This window comes from Lissotriton vulgaris, chromosome 7 (assembly GCF_964263255.1).
Source record: "Lissotriton vulgaris chromosome 7, aLisVul1.2, whole genome shotgun sequence".
Classification (NCBI taxonomy): Eukaryota; Metazoa; Chordata; class Amphibia; order Caudata; family Salamandridae; genus Lissotriton; species Lissotriton vulgaris.
In genome coordinates this window covers 32,048,978-32,074,729 of record NC_141695.1, presented here as the reverse complement: position 1 = coordinate 32,074,729, position 25,752 = coordinate 32,048,978, and the positions used below count along the sequence as shown (strand labels likewise).

Below are 25,752 nucleotides of genomic sequence, written 5' to 3'. Positions count from 1 at the left end.
TTAGTGGGGCAGCTGCACTTGCAGTCCTTACTGGGGAAGCTATCCTTCTAGTGGGGCAGCACTTGTAGTGCTCACTGGGCAAGCTATCCTTCTAGTGGGGCAGCACTTGCAGTGCTCGCTGGGGATGCTACCCTTCTAGCGGGGCAGCACTTGCAGTGCTCACTGGGGAAGCTATCCTTCTAGTGGGGCAGCGCTTGCAGTGCTCACGGGGGAAGCTCCTTCTAGTGGGGCAGCACTTGCAGTGCTCACTGGGGAAGCTATCCTTCTAGTGGAGCAGCACTTGCAGTGCTCACTGGGGCAGCACTTGCAGTGCTCACTGGGGAAGCTATACTTCTAGTGGAGCAGCACTTGCAATGCTCACCGGGGGAGCTATCCTTCTAGTGGGGCAGCACTTGCAATGCTCACTGGGGAGGCTATCCTTCTAGTGGGGCAGCACTTGCACTGCTCACTGGAGAAGCTATCCTTCTAGTGGAGCAGCACTTGCAGTGCTCACTGGGGTTGCTATCCTTCTACTGGAGCAGCACTGTCAGTGCTCACTGGGGAAGCTATCCTTCTAGTGGGGCAGTACTTGCAGTGCTCACTGGGGATGCTATCCTTCTATTGGGGAAGCACTTGCACTGCTCACCGGGGGAGCTATCCTTCTAGTGGGGCAGCACTTGCAGTGCTCACTGGGGAAGCTATCCTTCTAGTGGGGCAGCACTTGCAGTGCTCGCTGGGGAAGCTATCCTTCTAGTGGGGCAGCACTTGCAGTGCTCACTGGGGATGCTATCCTTCTAGTGGTTCAGAAAAGGGGGTGGTGATGGACAGAGTATCTGAATTAAGCAGAATACTACTACCCAGTCAGCAGATCAGGGCTTAATCCATCACCGTTTTTTAGCTCACTGCACCCTCCCAGTTCAGAACCTGGCTACATGCAAATTAGTCTGTCCCTGGCCAAGTGCATCATGGGGACAGGGCAGACCAAACTTCCAAGCCAATTCTTTAACTGGAAAGGAAACAAGCTTCCGGGGACCGGTTTCTGGCATTACAGCGGTCTTCGGCCCGGCTTGCTTGAATCCTGATGGTGCAGTGAGCAAGGGACTCACATCTGAGCATACCCTTCCACGCTTATGGTGAACAAAACGATTCAGAAAAGGGGGTGGTGATGGACAGAGTATCTGATTTAAGCAGAATACTACTACCCAGTCAGCAGATCAGGGCTTAATCCATCACTGTTTTTTAGCTCACTGCACCATCCCAGTTCAGAACCTGGCTACATTCAAATTAGTCTGTCCCTGGCCCAGTGCATCATGGGGACAGGGCAGACCAAACTACCAAGCCAATTCTTTAACTGGAAAGGAAACAAGCTTCCGGGGACCGGTTTCTGGCATTACAGCCGTCTTCGGCCCGGCTTGCTTGAATCCTGATGGTGCAGTGAGCAAGGGACTCACATCTGAGCATACCCTTCCACGCTTATGGTGGACAAAATGATTCAGAAAAGGGGGTGGTGATGGACAGAGTATCTGAATTAAGCAGAATACTACTACCCAGTCAGCAGATCAGGGCTTAATCCATCACCGTTTTTTAGCTCACTGCACCATCCAAGCTCAGAACCTGGCTACATGCAAATTAGTCTGTCCCTGGCCCAGTGCATCATGGGGACAGGGCAGACCAAACTACCAAGCCAATTCTTTAACTTGAAAGGAAACAAGCTTCCGGGGACCGGTTTCTGGCATTACAGCCGTCTTCGGCCCAGCTTGCTTGAGTTCTGATGGTGCAGTGAGCAAGGGACTCACATCTGAGCATACCCTTCCACGCTTATGGTGGACAAAACGATTCAGAAAAGGGGGTGGTGATGGACAGAGTATCTGAATTAAGCAGAATACTACTACCCAGTCAGCAGATCAGGGCTTAATCCATCACCGTTTTTTAGCTCACTGCACCATCCAAGCTCAGAACCTGGATACATGCAAATTAGTCTGTCCCTGGCCCAGTGCATCATGGGGACAGGGCAGACCAAACTACCAAGCCAATTCTTTAACTGGAAAGGAAACAAGCTTCCGGGGACCGGTTTCTGGCATTACAGCTGTCTTCGGCCCGGCTTGCTTGAATCCTGATGGTGCAGTGAGCAAGGGACTCACATCTGAGCATACCCTTCCACGCTTATGGTGGACAAAACGATTCAGAAAAGGGGGTGGTGATGGACAGAGTATCTGAATTAAGCAGAATACTACTACCCAGTCAGCAGATCAGGGCTTAATCCATCACCGTTTTTTAGCTCACTGCACCATCCCAGCTCAGAACCTGGCTACATGCAAATTAGTCTGTCCCTGGCCCAGTGCATCATGGGGACAGGGCAGACCAAACTACCAAGCCAATTCTTTAACTGGAAAGGAAACAAGCTTCCGGGGACCGGTTTCTGGCATTACAGCCGTCTTCGGCCCAGCTTGCTTGAATCCTGATGGTGCAGTGAGCAAGGGACTCACATCTGAGCATACCCTTCCACGCTTATGGTGGACAAAACGATTCAGAAAAGGGGGTGGTGATGGACAGAGTATCTGAATTAAGCAGAATACTACTACCCAGTCAGCAGATCAGGGCTTAATCCATCACCGTTTTTTAGCTCACTGCACCATCCAAGCTCAGAACCTGGATACATGCAAATTAGTCTGTCCCTGGCCCAGTGCATCATGGGGACAGGGCAGACCAAACTACCAAGCCAATTCTTTAACTGGAAAGGAAACAAGCTTCCGGGGACCGGTTTCTGGCATTACAGCTGTCTTCGGCCCAGCTTGCTTGAATCCTGATGGTGCAGTGAGCAAGGGACTCACATCTGAGCATACCCTTCCACACTTATGGTGGACAAAACGATTCAGAAAAGGGGGTGGTGATGGACAGAGTATCTGAATTAAGCAGAATACTACTACCCAGTCAGCAGATCAGGGCTTAATCCATCACCGTTTTTTAGCTCACTGCACCATCCCAGCTCAGAACCTGGCTACATGCAAATTAGTCTGTCCCTGGCCCAGTGCATCATGGGGACAGGGCAGACCAAACTACCAAGCCAATTATTTAACTGGAAAGGAAACAAGCTTCTGGGGACTGGTTTCTGGTGGGGCAGCACTTGCAGTGCTCACTGGGGTTGCTATCCTTCTCCTGGAGCAGCACTTTCAGTGCTCACTGGGGAAGCTATCCTTCTAGTGGGGCAGTACTTGCAGTGCTCACTGGGGATGCTATCCTTCTAGTGGGGCAGCACTTGCAGTGCTCACTGGGGAAGCTATCCTTCTAGTGGGGCAGCACTTGCAGTGCTCACTGGAGAAGTTATGGTTCTAGTGAGGCAGCACTATGCAGTGCTCACAGGGGAAGCTATCCTTCTAGTGGGGCAGCACTTGCAGGGATCACTGGGGAAGCTATCCTTCTAGTGGGGAAGCACTTGCAAAGCTCACTGGGGATGCTATCCTTCTAGTGGGGCAGCACTTGCAGGGATCACTGGGGAAGCTATCCTTCTAGTGGGGCAGCACTTGCAGGGCTCACTGGGGATGCTATCCTTCTAGTGGGGCAGCACGTGCAGTGCTCACTGGGGAAGCTATCCTTCTAGCGGGGCAGCACTTGCAGTGCTCACTGGGGAAGCTATCCTTCCCCTATCCTTCTAGTGGAGCAGCACTTGCAATGCTCACTGGGGAAGCTATCCTTCTAGCGGGGCAGCACTTGCATTGCTCACTGGGGAAGCTATCCTTCTAGTGGGGCAGCACTTGCAGGGCTCACTGGGGAGGCTTTCCTTCTAGTGGGGCTGCGCGTGCAGTGCTCACTGGGGAAGCTATCCTTCTAGTGGAGCAGCACTTGCAGTGCTCACTGGGGAAGCTATCCTTATAGTGGGGCAGCACTTGCAGTGCTCACTGGGGAAGCTAGCCTTCTAGTGGGGCAGCACTTGCAGGGCTCACTGGGGATGCTTTCCTTCTAGTGGGGCTGCGCGTGCAGTGCTCACTGGGGAAGCTATCCTTCTAGTGGAGCAGCACTTGCAGTGCTCACTGGGGAAGCTATCCTTATAGTGGGGCAGCACTTGCAGTGCTCACTGGGGAAGCTATCCTTATAGTGGGGCAGCAAGTGCAGTGCTCACTGGGGAAGCTATCCTTCTAGTGGGGCAGCACTTGCAGTGCTCACTGGGGATGCTATCCTTCTAGTGGGGCAGCACTTGCAATGCTCACTGGGGAAGCTAGCCTTCTAGTGGGGCAGCACTTGCAATGCTCACTGGGGAAGCTAGCCTTCTAGTGGGGCAGCACTTGCAGTGCTCACTGGGGAAGCTATCCTTCTAGTGGAGCAGCAATGATTCTTCTTAACAGCCAGCCACACAAGTAAGCAGCTTTACTAGTAGTGTAAAGTACCGGGTTGTCTATAGTGGCAGCCCTGCCCCTGTAGGACTGACGTTCTTGAAATGGACAGTGGCAGCCGTTCTCGCCAGGAAGCAGGCCATGAGTTACTAATCGGAATAGTCCCAATGCTGGCACTTTAAGCGATGTAACATTTGCAAATATTTCAATCCTTGTAAATCAAATGGATACATTCAAAGCAGGAGAGAAGAATGCAAGTTTTGTAAAGAGAGTCCTCATTTGATATTTCTACCATAAGCATGAACCCTGAGCACAGCCCCTCCCTTTATCACACACTCCAGATACCTGGAATTGACTACTTTAAAAAGAACAGTCCGTTAATGCCAATGTGTTCCAAGGCCTGCCTGTGTACCAGGGCGGTTCACCTTCAGAGCCCTTCGAGTGAGGGACACAATGACACATATTTGTGGCAACAACCTGGCAACAACTGAGGCAACTGGGCCTTCTGCAGGACAAAGGCTGTGGTGTTGAGAAGTCCCAGGAGTTCCCAGTGCATGAAAACAGAGCAGTATAAATGAAGCTGTGTCCACAGGGGCACCGTTGCAGATGGCACAGAGCTGGCAGTCTGCGTTCCTCCAGCCTCCCCTCCTGACAGGGCTCTAATGAAGCCATATCGCGACATTGTCAGGACTCTCAAGGGAGCTCTGAACTTCTTCAAGGACTTACGACTGCAGGGGCGTTCCTTGGTCAGTAAGATTGGGGGGTGTGAGCGTCAGTTTTTCTAAACATCACGCTGGCACATAATGTTAAAACACATTATACACCAAGCAGAGTGCACAAGAGGGCCTTAAGAGGCAGTGGAAAGGGAGAGGAGTGCGGGTACAAAGTGAGAGAAAACACAATAGCTTGTAAAATAGCCAACATTCTTTAGGACTTTCAAAACAGAGAAAGGGAGATTGGGTGTGATCTTTTTTTGCCTGTTTGAAAAAAATCCTGACGAATCTGACAGACAGCGCACCACACCCGACTGAAAGCACCTGCACCCAACTAATTATCAAAAATTGTATTTATTGGGGTGGGGGGGAGGGGGGCATCGCCTAACACCCCCTGAAGCTAAGCCCTGGACGATTATTTCCAGTTCCACGCTTCCGCCAGGCTACTGCTACCACCATATACATACACTTCCAAGAATTGTTCCCATCTTTACGCACTGCTGAGAACCAGGGCCTTTGTGAAGAGTTTTGGCCCTGTGAGCCACACAGCTTCCCAGGAGCTGGGCCTGCAATCTGGGAGGTTGGTGACTGGATGGCTTTGCACGTGTCGTTGTAAGCGAAACGTCTGTGCATGTGTGTGCTTCGAAAGAGCAGCCCTATCCGGCTAGGACCGCCTAGGCTGCTCATCTGCCTTGATCCAGTTCTGCTGACATCACCACATCTGGCACTTCTGCTCTGGGTTCATGGGCGAGCCCTGGGGGCACTGGAAGGAGATGTGGAAGTTGTCACTGTTGCTGATGGCTCCGCGCACGCGCAGTGGGCTTGGGCTGTGCCGGTCCCTGCTCAGAAAGCTGCGAAGTTTCTCCCGGCTCTGCTTGCCACACATGGACTGAAAAGAAACAGAAAAGCACAGCTCGGTCAGCAGTTCCAAAACTGGCCACACGATGTCCTCGTTGGACCATGTAATCGACATAAGCTAAACACGGAAATGTGCCCCTGCAGAACGTCAAACACATGAAAATGATGGTGACTTGCAAAGTTTGAGCACGCGCACGGTCAGTCAAGATACTCAAATCTCATTTTCATCAGTTGGTGCACATTCTATTTAGTTATTTCTAACTGAAAATATGTTAAAAAAATAAATAACATCTGTTTCCATTTAACTGTATTCCCAGCTGGGACCTGTTTCATTAAATGTGAACAGATGACACATTGTCGCACGCACATCTGTCCTGATCACAAAAGGACTGGTGGTCAGGCGCACGAATCACAGAAATGAGGGTGCACCTGTGCAGCAGAAGTGCACAGACAGTGGGGCATATTAACTAGGAAAGTGGTGAGGCGTGTCATTAATCCAAGAAGTCTAACAACACGCTCTCACTTTAGAAACACAGGGCTGCACCATATTTACAAGAATAGAGTGCAGCCTTGCGTTTCCCCCTGCGCTGCCGCTAAATTTAGCCACCTAGTGTCAACGCTGGCACACTTGTACCATAGTGCAAGGGTTCCTTTGTTGCAGGAGAAGATTGTTTATGTGCAGGAAGGTGCCCCTTCCTGCACATAAACAATCTTTAAATGGTGTTTTGTAGCTTCTTTGTGTAATGCTCAATGCGGCACTCACAGAAGTTGCAAAACATAATTTTTTTTAAATGATTGTTTAAGTGCAGGAAGGGTCACCTTCCTGCACATGAACAATCAATGGCATTGCTGTTTCTGTGTGTGCTGCACATCGCAGCACACGTGGAAACAGCAGAAACGAGGAGAAATTAATCATTTCTCTTTGTTGCATCCTGTTAAGACAAGGTTTTCCCTGGTCCTAATTTTGGTGCAGTTTCCTATTTACGTTACCCTTGTAAATATGGGGCAGCGTCAAAATCAATGGGTGTTGTGGTGGAACACCCAGAGCAACACCCATTGCCCTCCCCTTTCACGTAAACTATAGTGTGAACGGGGGCTTTATTTACAAGGCAGCGTTAAGCCTAAGTGGCTTAAAGCTGCCTTGTAAATAAAAGAAGGTCCCTATCGCCACTACACCGTTCTGAGAAATGGCGTTGTGGTGGCGACAGGGGCTTGTAAATATGCCCCAATGTTTGCACAGACATACATTATTTATGGAATGACATATTTACACTATCATTTTTAAATTGCAAAAAACATAACTGATAACACATTTGCATGAGATTATTTGAATACTCATTGCTGAGTATGGACCCAAATCACCAACTGTGCATCAAAGTATAAATTAGGTGCACCAAAAATGCTATTAATATTTCTTAGTTTCACAATTTCATTCCCAGAATCAGGATTATTGGACCTTTTTTTTTTTTTTTTTTGTATCCTCATCTGCCTGACACTTGTTCCATAGATGCAAAGAAAACACACCAACCACCTCTCTGCCTTCGGGAGCAAGGCCCTGATGATTGAGCCGCTTCGCAAACTAGGCAGAACTTATTACGGATTGGCGGGAGATATGGTGCACCTTGTTGACACTCCTCTAGGCAACTACATGCCTGTTAGGCCAGTAAATAAATATCGGAGTCGGGGCAAACCACTAGACTGAGCCATGGAGTAGATGGGCATAATCATCCGACCTTTAGGGGGAATACCCCCCCCCCCCCCAAAAAAAAAACCCAACGAGCCGAAAAAAAGGTTCACTTCCAATCTATCAAGAGTTTCCAAAAGGTGAGGCATTGGGTACTACAGGATCTAGCCAAATCTATCTTGGATGTTTCATAGAGAGACGTTAGCCAGGCGGAGTGTGCGGGAGGGATGGTATCTACCCAGTGTATACAAATCAGCCGTCTTGCCAGAAGGATAGCAAAGAATAAGAAAGACCGCAAAACCCCGATGATGTTCTGATCAAAGCCAAAAATGACTAATGATAGCGTAAGAGGAATGTTGGTCTTGAGAATTGAATCCAGGGTGACTTTAACCTCTTTCCAAAAAGCAATTATGTGGGGGCATTCCCAAAACATGTGGGTACCTGAGGCTGCTGGAAGTTGACATTTGTTACAGCATTTCCCTTCCTGATATTTAGATAGACGTAAGGGGGAGAGGTATGCCCGATGTAAAGTGAACAAGTGGTTTCGTCTCAGCCAAGCGGGTTTGACAAGTCTATACAAAAGAGAAAAGGATTTTATCCACAGATCCTCGTCCAATAACAGGATTTCACTTCCCCATAGCTCCATTGGGAGGTTGAAGTCTCCATCTATCTCCTCCAGGATGGACCAATACCAAAAAGCAACCTCCTTACCTCCTGTCTGTTTTTCAACTAAGTGCTGTTCAAGGGGGCTGGGTCTCCCAATATTAGAGTTTTTCCTAGTTAGTTCTCTGGCCCAACTGCTGATTTGGATGTACTTAAATCTTGACAAGGTTGGCCCTACTTTCTCCTTAAGCTCCTCCCACTCTATCAAGACACCTCCAAATACCAGCTCACCCCATATTGAAAGCCCCGCTTTAATTAGGGGGGCTGCCAGGCAGTCTTGCAAACAGTCCCATATCTGAGCATAGTTGGAGAAATATGCCAGCCCCACTCTAAATTTAATTTGCACCCAGGACTTCAATATTGTTAAAAGAGTCCTAAGCCTCACCTTTTTAAAAAACTTTCGGTCCCCGAACTTAAATAGAAAGCCATCTAAAGGAAGGTTTGCCCCCACCAGCATTGCCTTAAACAATCTCCCATTTGAAGAATAATCTGGTGACTCCAAGAGCATTCTTGTGTGGGAAAGCTGGAATGCCCACGCATAATACTGCAAGTCTGGCAGAGCAAGCCCTCCTTTTTCCCTCCTCCTCCTTAATTTTTTCCAGGCCAACCTTGTAGACTTATTGCCCCAAATAAAGGAATTAATTTCCTGCTGACATTTATGAAGTTGCTTAGAATCAAAAGCCAAAGGGATGGAATTAAAAATAAAAGTCAGTTTCGGGAGGATAGACATTTTCACTATATTGAGTTTCCCAAAAATTGACAGTCGAAGACCCGTCCAGGATTTCAATAAGGCCCTACATTCTTGGAAGACCAGATCTAGGTTAGCCTTAGCCAAGGTGTCTATATCTTGCGTGACTTTAACTCCGAGGTAACGAATTGAGGGTGTCACCACAACGCTTAGATTAGTAATGTTCCATGTCATGAGCTCAGTCTTCTCAGCGTTAATATCGTAGCCCGATATATGTCCAAAATCTTTGGCCATTTCGACTACTATGGGAAAGGCAGTTGTTGGATCACTAGTGTAAATTACTATGTCGTCGGCGTAGAGCCCTACCTTTTTTCCCACCCTCCATATTCAAATGAGGAGATTCTTGGATCGTCCCTCAGAGATTGTGCAAAAGGTTCAATATAGATATTAAAAAGTAGGGGGATAGGGGGCAACCCTGTCTCGTTCCCCTACTAATCTGAAAGGGCTGAGTACATGTACCGTTCACCAAAATACTCGCACTGGGATTAGCATACAAAAGACCTATAGCCCTACGGAAATTAGGTCCAATTGCAAATTTCCTCATGACATCAACTAAATATGACCAGTTTACTCTATCGAACGCTTTTGTTGCGTCGAGGGTCATAATGGCCAAAGGAAGGGAGAAAGTTGAGGCGATGTCCACTGCCCCGATTAAATCATAAGTGAGGTCTGAGAGCTATCTACCTCGAATGAAGCCCTTCTGGTCAGTGTGGATAATTGAGCTAACTTCGCGTCCCAGCCGAGTCGCCAACACCGCTGCAAAGAGCTTATAATCACTATTCAGAAGTGAAATTGGCCTATAAGAGCCACATTTGGCCGGATTTTTCCCGGGTTTGGGGATCAGAACGATTGTTGCCTCCCCCCATGATTTAGGTGGGGTGGCTCCCTTTACTAAGATATCATTAAAGAGTCTAGTAAGTACTGAAACAATTTCGGGTGCCAAAACCCGAAGTAGCTCACCGGGGAGACCGTCGGGGCCAGCCGCCTTACCCCGCTTCACCTTTTTGATAGCCTCGCTCACCTCTATCTCCGAGATTGGTCTGTCAAGCCGGTCACTTTGTTCTGGGGTGAGAGTGGGGAGAACTATCTTCTCTAACCATCTGAGCCTAGTCAGCGGGTCGTCCGAGATCTCCTCTTTATATATTTGTTGAAAAAAGTCAAGAAAAGCTTCCCCGATGTCTATGGTGGAAGTTCTTTCATTAGTCTCCCCCTCTACACTAATAAGTTTGATGTGTTTTTTGGCCTGGTCAGATTTGATTTTCCAGGCTAGGACCTTGCCCGAGGATTCTCCGTATTCAAAGTTTGAAAGTTTGCTTGCTGCCCATCTCTTTGCGACCCTCTCTTGGAGGATACTTTCTAGCTTTCCCTTTAATTCCTTCCGTTGTTTCTGATCTTCATTAGTACCAGTTCCGGAACCGATACGTTGGTCAAAAAGAGCAATTTCCTGTTCTATGTTGGCGATCTTTGCCCTGTACACTTTCCCTCGATGAGAGGCCCTGTTGGTGATGTGACCTCGTAAATTTGCTTTATAAGCCTCCCACACAATGTCCAACTGAGCTGAGTTTATGTTAGTGTCCATAAAAAACTTGGTTTCTTGAATAAGGAGGTCAGTTTCCTCTTCCTCTAAAAGAATAGTACGGTCAAATGACCAAGACGTGTGAGGGATTTGCTGACCTGATTTAAAGGAAAAAAAGATGGCCGAATGATCTGATAGATGCGAGGGCAAGTAAACTAGTTCCTCCAGGGGATCTCTTAATGAGTAGCTAAATAGGGCATAATCGATTCTACACTTATGGTTATATTTGAAGTTATGATAAGATATACCAAGTGCGTTACCCGCTCTCTCCCTCCACGGGTCTGCTAATCCAAGCGTTGACATGATCCCCCTAAGCGTTTGCCTGGATTTCTCATGAGTTAATGCCGTAGAGTTGGGGGATTTGTCCAATTTAGGATTTAGTACTAAATTAAAATCTCCCATCCAAATTATTGGATCATGAGTTGTTAAAAGGTGGCTCTGGATTTTATGCAGGTATGAGGCGTCGTCCTGATTAGGGCCATAATAACCCACCAAGTTGTACGGTCTGCCCTCTAAACTTACTTTAGCATATAGCCACCTACCGCTAAGATCTTCTTCATGATCTATAATCTGCGCTCTGACTTGCCTTTTAAAGATGATAAGGATGCCCCGAATATTAGCATTGTGGTTAGTACAGATAAAACTATCAACCCATCTAACATTCCTCAACATATCCTTCACTTCTTGCTGAAGAAGATGTGTTTCCTGGATGACAATGACCTGCGCTGGGGAGTCCCTCAAATACTGTAATATTCTATGCCTCCTCCCCCTTACACGCAGGCCATTGACATTCCAGGACAAAAATTTTATCCCCAGCATCTAATGTCGTTCCCCCTCAACCAACTCATCAGATCAATAAAGAGTACACTACTCCCAAGGCAGATTAAACGAGACTGAATTGCATTTAGTGAAAATAGTAAATTTAGAACGATGTCTGACAAATGAAGATTTTTTGCGATTTTACCCCTGCTCCCCCCCCCCGCCCCCCCCTCCCTCGAAAACCCTCCCTTACTTAACCTGGCCGGTGATGCCAGATTTGTCTCTCTGAGGAGCCCCCGCCACCCGGCCCTGTTACGTGTAATTAATATGAAAGGTGTAATCCGACAGAGCCAAGGTTAATACATTTGGAGGAATCTCAGAGGAAAAATATCCTGTATGAAGAAGTGCAGAAAGTGGTGAAAGTAGAAGTAAAAATAGAAGTAAATAAACCTCTGAGAATTCTTCCCATTTTTAAAGCTTCACCTATAAGTCCCCCCCCCCCAATTCCCGACCCGTGTCATTGCTTTTTTTTAACTTTATTTCTTTTTTTTTTTTAAACACCCTCCCGTGATTTTTTTTTTTTAATTTTACTTTTTTACTTTTTTTTTGGTTATGCTCCTATTATACAATGTCAAATGGAGTTATCAAATGGAGTTATCAAAATTGAGTTCACTAATCCAATACGATGATACTGTCATCGACACGAACAAGCAGCAACTATAAAGTACTAAGGGGAAGGATGTTATAGGGAACTTAATCTCTTGATCTCTTAGTCTCTTAGTCTCTTAGTCACTGTCGGGCTCCCTGCTCATGATCGCTAATAGAGGCTAGGGGTTCATCCGCCTCCAGAGGGCAACGGATGTTATGCATTTTATTATTATACATGACCCTCAGGAAGGCGGGAAACCTCATCTGAACAGTGGCCCCCAGACCCCTGAATTTCTCCATTCTCTGGCCTAGCTCCCACTGTCTGTCGAGGGTTGTTTTAGACAGATCGGACCTAACAACAAAGGAGAAATCTGGGGCTTTTAAAGATGTAGCTTTAAGCGCCAAGTTTAATATTTTCTCCTTGGTGGAGTAGGTTAGAAAGTTCACAAGGATCTTTCTGGGTTTTGATCTCCCCGGGTTTAAGCGAAATGGGTCTCTGTGGGCTCGCTAAATATCCCTCTCCAACTCTTCAACAGATTCCTCCAAATTCAGGGTCTCTTTGAGCAAAGAGGCAATGATTTTTTTCATTTCTCCCCCCTCCTTTCCTTCCGGGACCTTCAGGAGTCTAATATTGTTTCTCTGTGAGTAATTTTCCAAAGACTCCACCCTTTCCTTTGTTACGTTTCCATCGCGTCTTAGAGATTGTATCTTTTCCACAGCGAATTCCAATTTAGCTTTTAATTCGCCAACGGTACTTTCTAGAGTATCTGTCCTCTCGGCAAGCAGTTCTACTCTCTTGTCAAGTGCGTCGAACGCCGCTTTGATCTCGTGCTGGTTGCGTTTAGATTCAGCAAATCCACTCTTGATTTCATGTAGGAGTATCTCCAGAGATATCCCTTCCCGAGTTTCACAATCTGAGGGTACTGGCTCGTCGCTATTCCCTCTAGCAAGTAAATTTAGAGACCCTAGCTCCTCTGAAATATTATCAGCAGATTCCGAGACCACCAGGATTGGGGACGCGGTCCCTTGGGTATTATCTAGGCCACTCATGCCTTTATCTTGAGGGCTATTCTCCCCCGCTCTACACTTGACTTCTAGGACCTGTGGCAATACCTTAAAGAATGTCCTAAGCGAGGGGGTAAGTCGCACAGCGCTACTGTAAGTATTTCTGAGGTTTTTTTTGGCCCCAAGCTTAGGGTCAGAAGCCCGGGGAGTAATGGCAGTGTGTTTGCCGGTAAAGACAAAAATGGAAGACCCTGGAGTACCCTCCTTAGTAATACCTTCTACTTCATTCACTGCGCTGGAACCCGGCACTTGATCAATAAGAGTCTATAACGGTGTCTGCAGTGTCTATAACCCTTGTTTCGCCGAGCCCGCCCTTAATAGTACCTTTGGCACCCCCACGCACGGTCACCTTAATTGAAAGTTGGTCACGATCGTGATCACAGCTGATGTCCACTGCACGTTCTGCTCCTTCCTCCGTTGCAGACCTTACCTCAGGTTTAAGTTTAAGGCGACGTGCCCGTGACTTTGGTTTGTCTGTGCGAGGGGGCTCAATCCCCGGTCGCGTTACCTTTAGTGGATCAAGGCAGCCTCCCTTCAACACAACCGAGCCCTTCTGGGCTAAATGAAAGCTGCCGCTGCCTCCGAGGATTCCACGAGCTGCCGCCCTGCGGCTCCGTCGCAGCTCCACGGCTGCCTCGGCCCACCGCGGAAGAGAAGTGGGAGGTAGGACCCCGAAGCCGCACATCCGCCGGGCAGGTGTTCCGAGCCCAAGGCTGAGTTCGAGGTGGGTGCCGCTGTGAATGCCGCCGCGAATGCCACCGCACAACACTGTGAGCTACGTCCGAAAGGGACGAAAGGACGCCCAAAAGAATCCAAAAAAATCCAAGCGGCATAAGCAGCAAGACAGTCCTGGGCGGGCGCCACCACACAACACCGTGTGCCGCATTCGATAGCCGGAGAGGCTCAAGCAAAGCAAGGGTGCTCGGACGGAAGAGGAGAAAGACCGAAAGGACACCTAAGAAGGTCAAAGCGGTAAGAGATTCAAGTTCTGCCGAATTTCCGCTACGTTTTCCACCGGGGTACGGGAGCTCCGCTGGAGAGACGCGACCTGCCCTAGCCGGCGGCCGCCATGTTTTCCCTCAAAAATAAAGATCAGGATTATTGGAACTTTGTAAATAAAAAGTGCATTTACGATAAAAAAAATCTGGCAGATTCAATTTAGGGTCGGGCGGTAATGGGGCATTAGGTGGGCGGAGTAATGCAAAATGCAGTGATAACCTACAGGCTCATTAGTACTGACTGACATTTTACATCCAGTTTTACATCCTTTAAACGCACAATTCTCCTGTGATAGGCAGGTCTCAGTGTTTTTCAAGCACACAAAGGGAAAAAGCCACACCTCCTCATTTCATGGAAAAAGGGCCCTCCAGAAGAAGAAATATTTCACAGGGATAAAACAAAACATTTAGGGTGAAACTAAAATATCTGCACAATTTATGCATGCAGATTTTCCACTTAGTGCAACATCCACACAATTAGATATGTTGGACATGAGGGGCTGTATTATACATTGTGCCCTGGGGTTGCAACACTTGTGTGTGCCTATTTTGTGCACCCCTGGGGCACACTGGTAATACAGAAGGAGCCGCAGATGCTTCTGCGTCCCCTTCTATAATACTCATAGCAGCGGTGCACATGTAGCGACAGCGGTATCATGTGAGGGTGTGGCCCCATGCAAATGAGAGAATTACTTAGCCTCTGTGCCAACGCCATATTAATGATGTGAGGGTGCCAGAGGCATTAAAGGCCCCCCTCCCATAGCCATTAATTGCCCCGGAGACCCATCACCCAGGGCCGACTAAGTAGCTATGCTCTTGGGATCCCACCCCCGGGACATAGCGGCAATGCTTAATTAAAGCCTGTGGTTTCCGGTTCTCGATACTGGCCTTTAATTGTCAATATCAGTGCTTGTGTCATTCTGCCACAAGGGGGCGCTGTCTGGCTTATTTAGAGATGACCACAACAACAGTCAATTCTGAATTCAATATACATTAAAATGACTTACCTGACGCCCAAGCCATTCTTATAGCTTTGGGGGAGTGGAATAGTCTAAATCGCCACACTTGGAGGAGTGTTATATTTAGTAGCTGGTGTTGTAACTATCATTGGCAGCATGGCAGGGGCAATGTATGATGAAAGGTGCAGTGATCTCCTGACGAGAGCCCTAGCACTTATTTTTTTACCAAATAAGAACTGCATAGCTCTTTCTCTGCCCGCAGCAGCGCAGGCGGGGAACCTGTGTTTGCTCTCACTTGGCAGGAGCATTTTTTAATTTCCTACCAACCGGGGGCAAACACCAAGTACTTTCCCAGTGGACGGGAGCTTTGAAAACGCTTCCATGCACTGGTAGTGGACTTTTGGTCTGTGTTCTTGCCTGCACTGATGCAGGCAGGGAAACAGATCAAAACAGATCTAAATATTGTTCCTGCCTGGAGGGAGCAGCGTTAGTAGTTACTCAATGCCCGCTCCAGCTGCATGTGGGGAGCTGGGTGGTGCCACGGAGGCCTTGGGGCTTCCCCAGGAGTCCTCAATGAGAATATGGTGAATACCCTTGTTGGGTGGGTACCAGGACACCCACCGTTTAAAAAACTGTGGACCCCAGGCATAGAAGCTTGGGCAGGAGGCCAGGTAACCCCCTTCACTTTGTAAGTAATCTAGCCCCAGGGAAGCGCTCCCTAGAGCCATTAGAGGCTTAGGGAGGGGGGCTGTGCGGCCCCCTTCACATTTTTTTAAATTTTGGTCCCAGGGGTGGAATCCCCAGGACCTATCGAGGCTTGGGGAGTGGGGTGCATGAGGGCCCCTCCCCACATAATGTAAATCATGAGGGTCCCAGAGGATGGTGTCACAGGGCTGATAATGGCTCGGGGAGGGAGCCCAAGCCCCTCAGTACCAGTCTACTCTCCAACAGCCTTTCTCCGGGTGCCAGACAATGTGGCTCTACAATGCACAATTGCAGTTTTATACACTGTTGGATGGGGGGAGGTCTATGGGGGAGAGAGGTAACTACTCCTGACGACCCCGGGACCCCTCTCCTCCAGGAACGTTACCGAGCACTAGAGTCAAGCACTTGTGTTCATGTACACGGAGTCACCACCACACTACCACGGGGACACCACACCAATGGATTATAGGTAAAACAAGTTCTTTATATCTGCTTGCTCAACAGATCAGGGATTAGATACACTTGGGTGAGGGTTCAGGTTCGCTTCTTGAATGGCCGTGACATCTGTAGGGGATAGGGGGGGAGACTTTGGGGGCAATCTCTAGGTACTCACAGTCTCTAGTCCTGTCGGCTCGGGAGGGCTGTGGGGTTCAGCTCTCCTGGCACGGGTATTGGGGGCCACGTATCCGGCGTACGGCTTTCAATCCTTGAGCCGCGGGATACAGAGGGCCGCAGTGTAGAGGTATCAGGCTTACAACTCACAATCCTCGAGTCGCGTGATACCGGTGGGGTTCAGAGCGGCAAGTTTGGGTGCAAGCCGCACCTTCGAGCGCTGTGGGGTCGTGGCGTACCCTGGGTCCGCGGATGCACGGCGCGGTTCGTACTTCTGAGCGCGACTAGTCCTCCAGCCCTCCCCAGTACGGGGCGTACTGCTCCTGGTGCGCGGCGTACCTGTGAGCGCGGCTGATTCACAAGCGCTCCACAGTACTGGGTGTACTCCTCTTGGTGTGTGGCATACCTGTGAACGCGGATGGTTCCCAAGCGCTCCACAGTACGGGGGGTACTCCTCTTGGTGTGCGGCATACCTGTGAGCGCGGCTGGTTCCCAAGCGCTCCACAGTACGGGGCGTACTCCTCTTGGTGCACGGCGTACCTGTGAGCGCGGCTGGTTCCCAAGCGCTCCACAGTACGGGGCGTACTCCTCTTGGAGCACGGCGTACCTGTGAGCGCGGCTGGTTCCCAAGCGCTCCACAGTACGGGCGTACTCCTCTTTGTGCACGGCGTACCTGTGAGTGTGGCTGGTTCCCAAGCGCTCCACAGTACGGGGCAGTGAGACTCGAGCCGCGACCACGTCAGCTGGGCTCCAGGAGTCCGAGTCGGACAGTAGGTTTCCTTCACTCCCGGGATGAGCCGCAACCAGGTCTGCAGGGCTCCGGGAGACCGGGGGGAATGTGGATTTCGTCTGCTCCACAGAATGAGCTGCGACCAGGTCTGCAGGGCTCCAAAAGACAGGGACGGGAAACCAATGTCGTTCTTTCCACAGGATGAGCCGCGACCAGGTCTGCAGGGCTCTCGTCGTCCAGTATTCAACTAACTCCACTCCTCTGGCGGGTGCCGTTATATCTTCCTTCTCCCTTTCAAGTTTTAGCCCTCCCAGATGGTGCCTTGGGGCCAGGGGCAGATTGTCGGCGCGTCCAGACATCTGGCACTCGTCCTCTTTGAAGTCTAGAGGTGGGGCCTTTCCGCTGCCCGGCAGGGAGCGGGGCCGTTCCTGGCAGGAGGTGCGAGTGAAACTTCTCTGCCCCATTCTGCTGGGGGGAAGGATCGCTACCCACAGCTGGACAGGGGGCGGTGGGGATTCAGGTTTCTCGGAGGTTGGGGCCCTGTGGGGAGGGTGCTGGTGGACCTCTGTTTCTATTGTGGGGCCTCAGTGCTAGGCTTCCTGCTACTGGGGGGGAATTGGGGGTGCCCTACTGATATGGCTACTATTCTTCTGAGATCAGGGGGGTTGTAGGGAGGACGGAGGATGGGGTTACACGGGTGGTGGCCTCGCCCAGGTGACGGTTTGGGGTTCTGGAATTAAGGAGGCCCACGCCAAGGTGGACGGGTTTAACACACGTCCCCCCCAGCTGAAAGGCAGGGAGAACTACTCATCCCCTTGGGAATTCTCCTCACTGAGGCGTAAAAACCTGGATAGACCATCCGCATTGGCGTGGTCAGTACCCGGGCGGTGTTCGACGGTGAAGTCAATCCCCTGGAGGGAAATGGACCACCGCAACAGCTTGGGATTCTCTCCCCTCATCTGCATTAGCCACCTGAGGGGCCGGTGGTCGTTTTGGACCCGGAAGTGAGTTCCCAACAGGTAGGGCCTCAGTTTCTTCAGGGCCCAAACGACCGCAAAGGCCTCCCGCTTGATGGTCCTCCATCTTTGCTCCCTGGGTAGTAATCTTCTACTGAGGTAGGCGGCTGGTTGGTCTTGGCCCTCCCTATTTAGCTGGGATAGAACTGCCCCTATGCCATGTTCGGAGGCGTCGGTCTGGACAACAAACTCCCGAGAGTAGTCGGGGGCCTGGAGTACTGGCGCGGTGCACATGGCTGTCTTCAAGGTGTCAAACGCCTTCTGACAGGTGGGGGTCCAGTGTACCTTCTTAGGCTGTTTCTTAGAGGTCAAATCTGTCAGGGGCCCCACTATTCTGCCATACCCCTTGATGAATCTCCGGTAGTAGTCGGTGAGGCCGAGGAAGGCCCTCACCCCGGTCTGGGTCGTAGGGGGTTCCCAAGCCAGGATGGTATCGATTTACGGTTGGAGGGGCGCCACCTGGCCGCTCCCTACCTGGTGCGAGAGGTAGACCACTGACCCTTGCCCAATCTGGCACTTACTGGCCTTGATGGTGAGTCTGGCCCGGCGTAGGGCCAGTAACACCTCCCAGGGGTGTCGCAAGTGTTCTCCCCAGTCGGTGCTGAACACTGCAATATCTTCCAGGTATGCAGCGCTGAATTCTTCCAGCCCTGCCAGTACCCGGTTGACCAGTCTCTGGAAAGTGGCCGGGGCGTTCTTCATCCCGAAGGGCATCACCCGAAATTGGTAGTGCCCATCGGGGTGGAGAAGGCGGATCTCTCTTTTGCTTCTTCGGTAAGGGCAATTTGCCAGTATCCTGAGGTCAGGTCGAAAGTACTGAGGTAATGGGCCGCCCCTAGTGGTCAATGAGTTTGTCTGCCCGGGGAATTGGGTGGGCATCCGTTCGCGTGACGGCATTGAGTCCACGGTAATCCACGCAGAACCTTAGTTTGGGCGTGGTCCCTGGGGCGGCCGCTTTCGGGACTAGGACCACTGGGTTGGCCCATGGAATCCACTACCCCCAGGGCAAGCATTTTGGAGACCTCCTCCTTAATGCAGGACCGGACTCGGTCTGGGACACGGTAGGCTTTGTGCCGCACAGGGGTGCTGTCCCCAGTGTCCACATCGTGGACACACCAATCGGTGACATGGGGGACCAGGGAAAATAAGTCAGAGAACTGTCCCAATAGCTGGCGACGGTCTTCGTGCTGTTCAGGGGTTAGGGAGGGGGAGAGAATCACTCCCTCCACTAAGCCATCCTTCTCCTTAGCACACAGGAGATCGGGTAGGGGCTTGGTCTCCTCCTCCGCCCCGTCATTGGTGGCTAGGAGCATGCTCACCTCAGACAGCTCGAAGTGGGGTTTGAGGCGGTTCACGTGGAGGACCCTCAAAGGGTTCCTTGGGGACTGTACATCTACCAGGTAGGTGACCTGGCTCTTGCGCTCCACTACCTTGAAGGGACCGGTCCATTTGTCCTGGAGGGCGCCAAGTTCCACCGGGGCCATCACCCACACCTGCTGACCAGGCTGAAACTCTGCCAGAGTGGCATTCTGGCCATACCAGCACTTCATTTCTTCCTGGCTAGCCTCGAGGTTGGCCTCCGCGAGTTCCCTGAATTTCCGAGTCTGATTCCTTTGGGCCAGGATGTAGCGGAATACATCCTGGGGAGGGTTTTGGGGGGCCGTCTCCCAGCCCTTTTTGACTAGGCTTAGTGGTCCTTGGACGGGGTGACCATAGAGTAGTTCAGGGTCTGAACCCCAGGGACTTCTAGGGGACTTCCAGGTACGCGAACAAGAGGCAGGGTACGAGGATGTCCCACTGATGCCTCAGGGGCTCCTCCAGGCCCATGATCATTCCCTTGAATGTCCGGTTGAATCTCTCAACCAGGCCATTGCCTTGGGGGTGGTACGGGGTGGTGAATTTGTACTTCACCCCACACCTCCTGCCACAGGGACTTCATGTATTTTGAAATGAAGTTGGTCCCCCTGTCGCTCACCACCTCCCTGGGGAATCCCACCCGGGAGAATATTCCCATCAGGGCCCGCCCCACCATGGGGGCCGTCACTGTTCGGAGGGGGATGGCCTCAGGATATCTGGTGTCATGGTCCACCAGGACGAGGATTAATCTGTGGCTCTTGGCGGTCCAGGGGTCCAGAGGTCCCACGATATCGATTCCCACCCGCTCAAAGGGGGTACGAACCAACGGAAAGGGCTGGAGAGGGGCCTTGCGCCATCCCCCACTCTTCCCACTGGCCTGGCAGGTCTGGCAGGACTGGCAGTGGGTCGCTACGTTGTGGCGCATTCTGGGCCAATAGAAATGGGTGACCAGCCGGTGGTAGGTCTTATCTTGACCCAAGCGTCCGGCTAGAGGCACGTCATGAACCAGGCCCAGTAGGAAGTCTCTGAAACATAGGGGTACCCCGAGCACCCGGGCTGACCCTAGCTCAGCAGACTTAGGCTTGCTGTAGAGGAGACCATTCTCCCAGTAGATCCAGTGGGACCCGGACTGGTCACCAGCCAACTAGATGGCGGCCTGCTGCCGCACGCCCAGGAGGGTGGGGCAGGTGGTCTGCTCCTGGCAGAACTCTTCCCGGGAAGATCCACCCTCTTGTCGCCACTGGGCCAATCTAGGGAGGTCCCCCAGCTGTGCGATCTGCTCGCCGGTAGGGCCCCGGGCATCTTTTTCAGGGTTGGTTCCCATAGGGGGTCTGGACTGGGGGGGCCGGGTCTGTCCACCCTCCCTTTCTCCTCCCTCTAAGGTGGAGCCCTAGGCCCCCCTTTCTGGTCCCACTTCCTCTGGAGCAATAATTCGGGCGGCCATGGCCAGAGTGGAGGCGCACACCCACTCGGGTAGACCCATCATTCTCAGGTGAGTCCTTCGTTCCTCCTGTGTCCACGGCGAAGTCTCCAGGTCTTTGTCTAGTAAACGATCGACTTGTATGGAGGGCCAGACCGCTACCTGCAGGGTGCCGGATACTCCCCCCTCTCAAAGGGTATTTGGGCCTGTTAGACCTGGCACCTTGGCGTGAGTTTCCCTTCCACTTTTTGCTGTTGTGCCTCAGATGTTTTGCTGGTTTCCGCTACTCAGGGCACTGCGCCACGGCCAACCCGTGCCGCAGTGCAAGTGCTCCCTACTGAAAATTGTACATGTGATTGATGTCCATGATTGGTTCATTGGATTTACTGTTAGTCCCTAGTAAAGTGCACCAGGAGTGCCAGGGCTTGTAACTGCCAATACTGCTAGTGGGCCTGCAGCGCTGGTTGCGCCACCCACAGAAGCAGCCTTAAAATGTGTTTAGGGTCTGCCATTGCAGAACCTGCGTGCAGTCTGGTACTGTCATGCTGGCTGGGCAAGTGCACCCACTTGCCAGCCTCTAAACCTTCCCTTAACTTCATATTAGTCACCCCTATGGTAGGCCTGAGGGCAGGGTGCATTGTAAGTGTAAGGTAGGACAAGCCCTGATGTGTGTGGCATGTCCTAGTAGTGAATTACAACCAAATTCGTTTTTCACTATTGTAAGGCTACCTGCTCCCCTTAGGCCAGAATGGGCTGCTGGAATTATTACACTCTATAATCCCAGCAGGCTCAGGGAACATGGTAGAGAGTCATGTTTAGTATGCCTGAACTCAGAATAATAAAATACTTCTTTTAGTAAAGTTTATTTTAATATCCTGGGTTTGCAAATGCTACTTTTAGAAAGTTAGCATTTGCTTGTCTAACCATTTCAGCCCGCCTCTGCTCTTGTGTGGATCTGACTGTCTGAGTGTGTGAGTGACAGGGCTGGGAGTTGACAGGTTGTGAATAGCAGGATGACACCTTAGTGGGTGGTGGGAGTTTCCCCTGAATGATGCATCAGGCTGTGCTCTACCTCCACAATGCTGGCTCCGCCCTCCTGGGGAGCGACTGATGACTCAGCCTGCACCTGGCCCAGGAAGGACCGAAGCTTGTCAACAAAGTGCTCAGGCTGCCCCTGTCTTCACAATGCCGGCTCCGCCCCCCTGGGGAGCGGCTGATGTGCCTGCCCTCACACTGAATGCAGAAGTAGAAGTACCCACCACAAGTGCTCCGGAGCTGAGAGCAGTTATGCAAAGGCCCCCCTGGCCTGTAAGAACAAAAGAAACTGGGTATAAAAGAAGGAGCCCTGCTCCTTGTAAATTAGATCCTGTTTGTGCTACAGAAGAAACTCTGCCCGAAGAGAAGGACCTGGAAGGACAAGGAGGAGTGCTGTCTCTGGCCTGTGTCTGGTGCCTTGCTGCAGAAGGAGAGGAAAGAAAAGACTACCAAGAGACTTTTGTTTTTATTGAACTTTGTGCCAAACTCTGCTGAAAGATCTCCAAGGGCTTGCCTGTGAACTTGCCCCCTGACCAGTGCCCCAGGAACAGTGGGCGCTACCCCTCTGAAGGAAGCTGCTGCTGGCGTGTGCTGTGTGTCTCTACAGTGCCAGGTGAAGGAGACTTGAGAGCGCTCTGCCCGCCGCCACGCTCTCTGACAATTCGTGCAGCCGTGTCCCTCCCCCGACCACCGTGACTGTGGCCTGATCGTGTGCCAGCTGCAAAGTGAAGACTGGCCCCACGCTGGTCCGAGCGCCGTGACTGTCCGCACCGTGCCGCGCTAACAAAGGAAAGGGAGGACCTGCCCGGTCCAAGCATCGCCGCCTGTGTGACCCCCGAGGTACAGGCTGCCCCGCAAAGACCGGCACTGCCAAGATTGTGCCCCTCGTAACTTGGGCGCTGAGACCCCCTGGCCCCCGCAGCAAGGGAAGTGACTCGCTGCCGGGCCTCGCCTGATCAGGGCCCCGCGCTTCGTGAAGTGCACCCCCCTCAGCCCCGCCTGCTGCGGCCTCTCCCCTTCGGAGAAAGAAGTGACCCTTTTCGGAAGAGCCCGTGACCCCATCGAGCACCGCCGCCCGCCCGGGAAGCAACGCGACGTGGGACAGCTCCCCTTGAAGCCGTCCGCTTCAGAAGTCGAAGGTACTGTGCTTTTTGTCCTCACGGTGCGAGCGTCCTGCAACCTGAGCTCGCACCGCGCTGTCTGCTTCACAGCACGAGCCGCCTCTGAAACCGAGGCTCGCACTGCTCCTGGTCCTCGAGGCCCACGCGGGAAGCGTGAGCTTTGGCCGGCTGGGCCCGATCTCCTCTCTGAAGCGAGCGGAGACAGCGGAAAGCGCATTGAGGCGCTACAAAACACTGAACCTTGCTGAACCTGGGCAAAAGACCCAAAAGATTGCTTATTGCTGAGAAAGAACTGTGGCAACCTAACCTAAAGTAAACTGGAACCGCTATTGAAAGTTTTAACCAAGACTGTATTTACAAACCTGCTTGAAATTATATAAAGAATATATATTTTTACAAATACAGTTTGGTGTCATTGTGTGGTGGGTTGGTTGTGAAGGTGTAATATTGCAAATGTTTAACCCTATGTGCCCCAAAGATTAGCCTAAGACTGCTTAAGCCACACTACCTAGAGGGTAAGCAGAGGTTGTCTTGAAGGTAACCCTCAGCCCTGACGAGGAAGAGAGAGTCCCTGCTTGTCGCTAGTGCTGCACTGCGCCAACTAGAGACTCCCCCTTCCTACATTGGACGCAGCGGTGAGGATCGCGAATTTACATTTGCAGTGTTTTACCTTAGCTACTGACCATTGCACAGTGATTACATTCCAGTAACTTAGCCACAGACTTTGTTTTTAATTTAGCCAAGAGAAGATCCCTAGTGTTAAAATCATGCCTGGCACAAACAGCATTGATGGAGGAGAATCCATAGCCTCCGGTGCGTCGGAGCTTGAATGGGATGCATCAAAGCTGGACGACTACACAAAGAATGAACTGAAGTTTTTCTGCAAGAAACTCAAGGTTCCACACGCAGGGTGCAGGAACAAACCAGAGTTCTACAAGGCCCTGAAAGCCTGGACGGAATCCAGGAAGGCACCTGAGGATCAGAATGCACCTGTGGATCTGGTGAATCTTGAAAAACCAGACAGCGTGCATAGCTTTGGCAGAGGCCTGTCGCCAGAGGAGCTGGCAGACAGGAAGGAAACCAGGGATCATGAAATGAAGCTGGCAGAATTAAAATTAAAGAGCCAACTGGAGCTTGAGAGCAAAAGGATGGCTCTGGAAGAGCGAAAACACCAAATGGATTATGAAGTGAAAATGAGGGAGATGAATCTAAAAGAGAGAACCTTGGATCATCCTCCCTCTGGTGGTAGCGCAACGCCGGTGCAGGTAGAGTCTAGAGTGTACATCCCCAAAGATGTAGTAAAGGAGTTCTTTAAGGGGGATGACATAGGACAGTGGTTTAGGGCATATGAGGTAGCCATGTCCTCCCACCGGGTCCCTGACAAGGATTGGGGAGCGGGGTTGTGGGGAAGGTTCCTTAGCGAAGGGCGGGACACCCTGCTAGATTTGCCCACTGAAAACCAGAGATCCTATCCCCATATGAAAGAAGCTTTAATGACCAGGTATGGGCTTACCCCTGAAATGTATAGACAGAAGTTTAGGGGGTGTACTAAGCGGCCTGGGAATACGTATGTGGAGTATGTGACTTTTTTTTGCAGAGCACTGGATGGTTGGGTGAAGGGTAACAAAGTGAATGATTTTCAAGGTCTCTTTGATTTAAATGCATGGGAGCACTTGTCTGATCACTGTTTTCCTGAGTTACGCCAGCACCTGATTGATAGCAAGCTGTCCAACCCGAGGAAGCTTGCTGAGGAGGCGGACCGCTGGCTCAGCACCAGGGTCCACAAGGGTCCAGTGGGAGACTCCGCCAAGGGTGGGCAGGGTCCCCAGCAGAAGAGTGGGGGGGACAAGGGAAAACAGAAAGGGTTCCAAAAAGGCCCCTAAAGTAATCCCCAAGGGGACCAGCAGAAAGGTTCTCAGCCTCCCCCACCCCCAAAGCAGAATGGGGCCCCGACAGGTAGACCTGTTCCAAAGGGGCCCTTCAATTGTTTCAAATGTGGTGACCCGGGGCACATATCCAGTGACCCCAAGTGTCGCCTGTTTGGAAAACCAGCACCCACTGGTGCTCCGCCCCGACAAGTGATCAGTGTTCACTTAGGAGAAGAAGTGATGGCCCCGGGGGGTGGAGATCCTGTTCAGATGACCCTGGTCTCACTAGGAGACAGTGAGATGGTCCCTACAAACTACCTGCCCTCTAACACTAAAAAATATGGGCAGGTGGTTACCATCAATGGTAAGAAAGCTGAGGCTCTTAGAGACACAGGAGCCAGTGTGACTGCAGTGAGGCATCACCTGGTGTCTCAAGAGCAGGTTGTACCCCATGCCTACTGTAGGGTTGTCAATGCTGACAATTCAGAGAGTCAATGTCCAATGGCTCAAGTTCCCTTCGAGTGGGGGGGGGTCTCTGGTACTCTGCAGGTCTGTGTGAGAGAAGCCATGCCTGTAGACTGTTTGCTAGGGAATGACTTGGAGCACTCCCCTTGGGAAAAGGTGGAGAAGACGACTCACCTAAGGATGGTGGGTCTGCCTGACTGGGCGTGCGTGACCACCCGGTCAATGGCAGCCAGTAGGGGTGATCAAGAGGTCCTGGGGCCTGAAGGAGAGGCCCAGGAACCGGCCTTAGGGAGAAGGCGCAGGGGGCGCGGGAAACCGGCCCCTGAAGTTCCCACGGTCCAGGAGGAAGCAGACCTTGAGGGGGATGCCCTGGAGCCTACTGGGGAACAGATTGCTGAACTGGGGGACCTGCCTGAGCTGACCCATTGGCAGCAAGAAGGAGGACC

General features: G+C 51.3%; 1 protein-coding gene across 2 annotated transcripts in view; it reads right to left on the bottom strand.

The window, feature by feature from the left end:
* Window positions 1-5,356: 5,356 nt before the first annotated feature.
* Window positions 5,357-25,752, bottom strand: part of KEL (Kell metallo-endopeptidase (Kell blood group)) — a 554,418-nt gene continuing 534,022 nt past the window's right edge. For both annotated transcript variants that reach the window (XM_086929702.1, XM_086929703.1), the window contains exon 18: window positions 5,357-5,909. In XM_086929702.1, coding sequence (XP_086785828.1) covers window positions 5,733-5,909 — 177 coding nt within the window. In that variant the 3' untranslated portion in view covers window positions 5,357-5,732. The remainder of the gene's footprint in view (window positions 5,910-25,752) is intronic.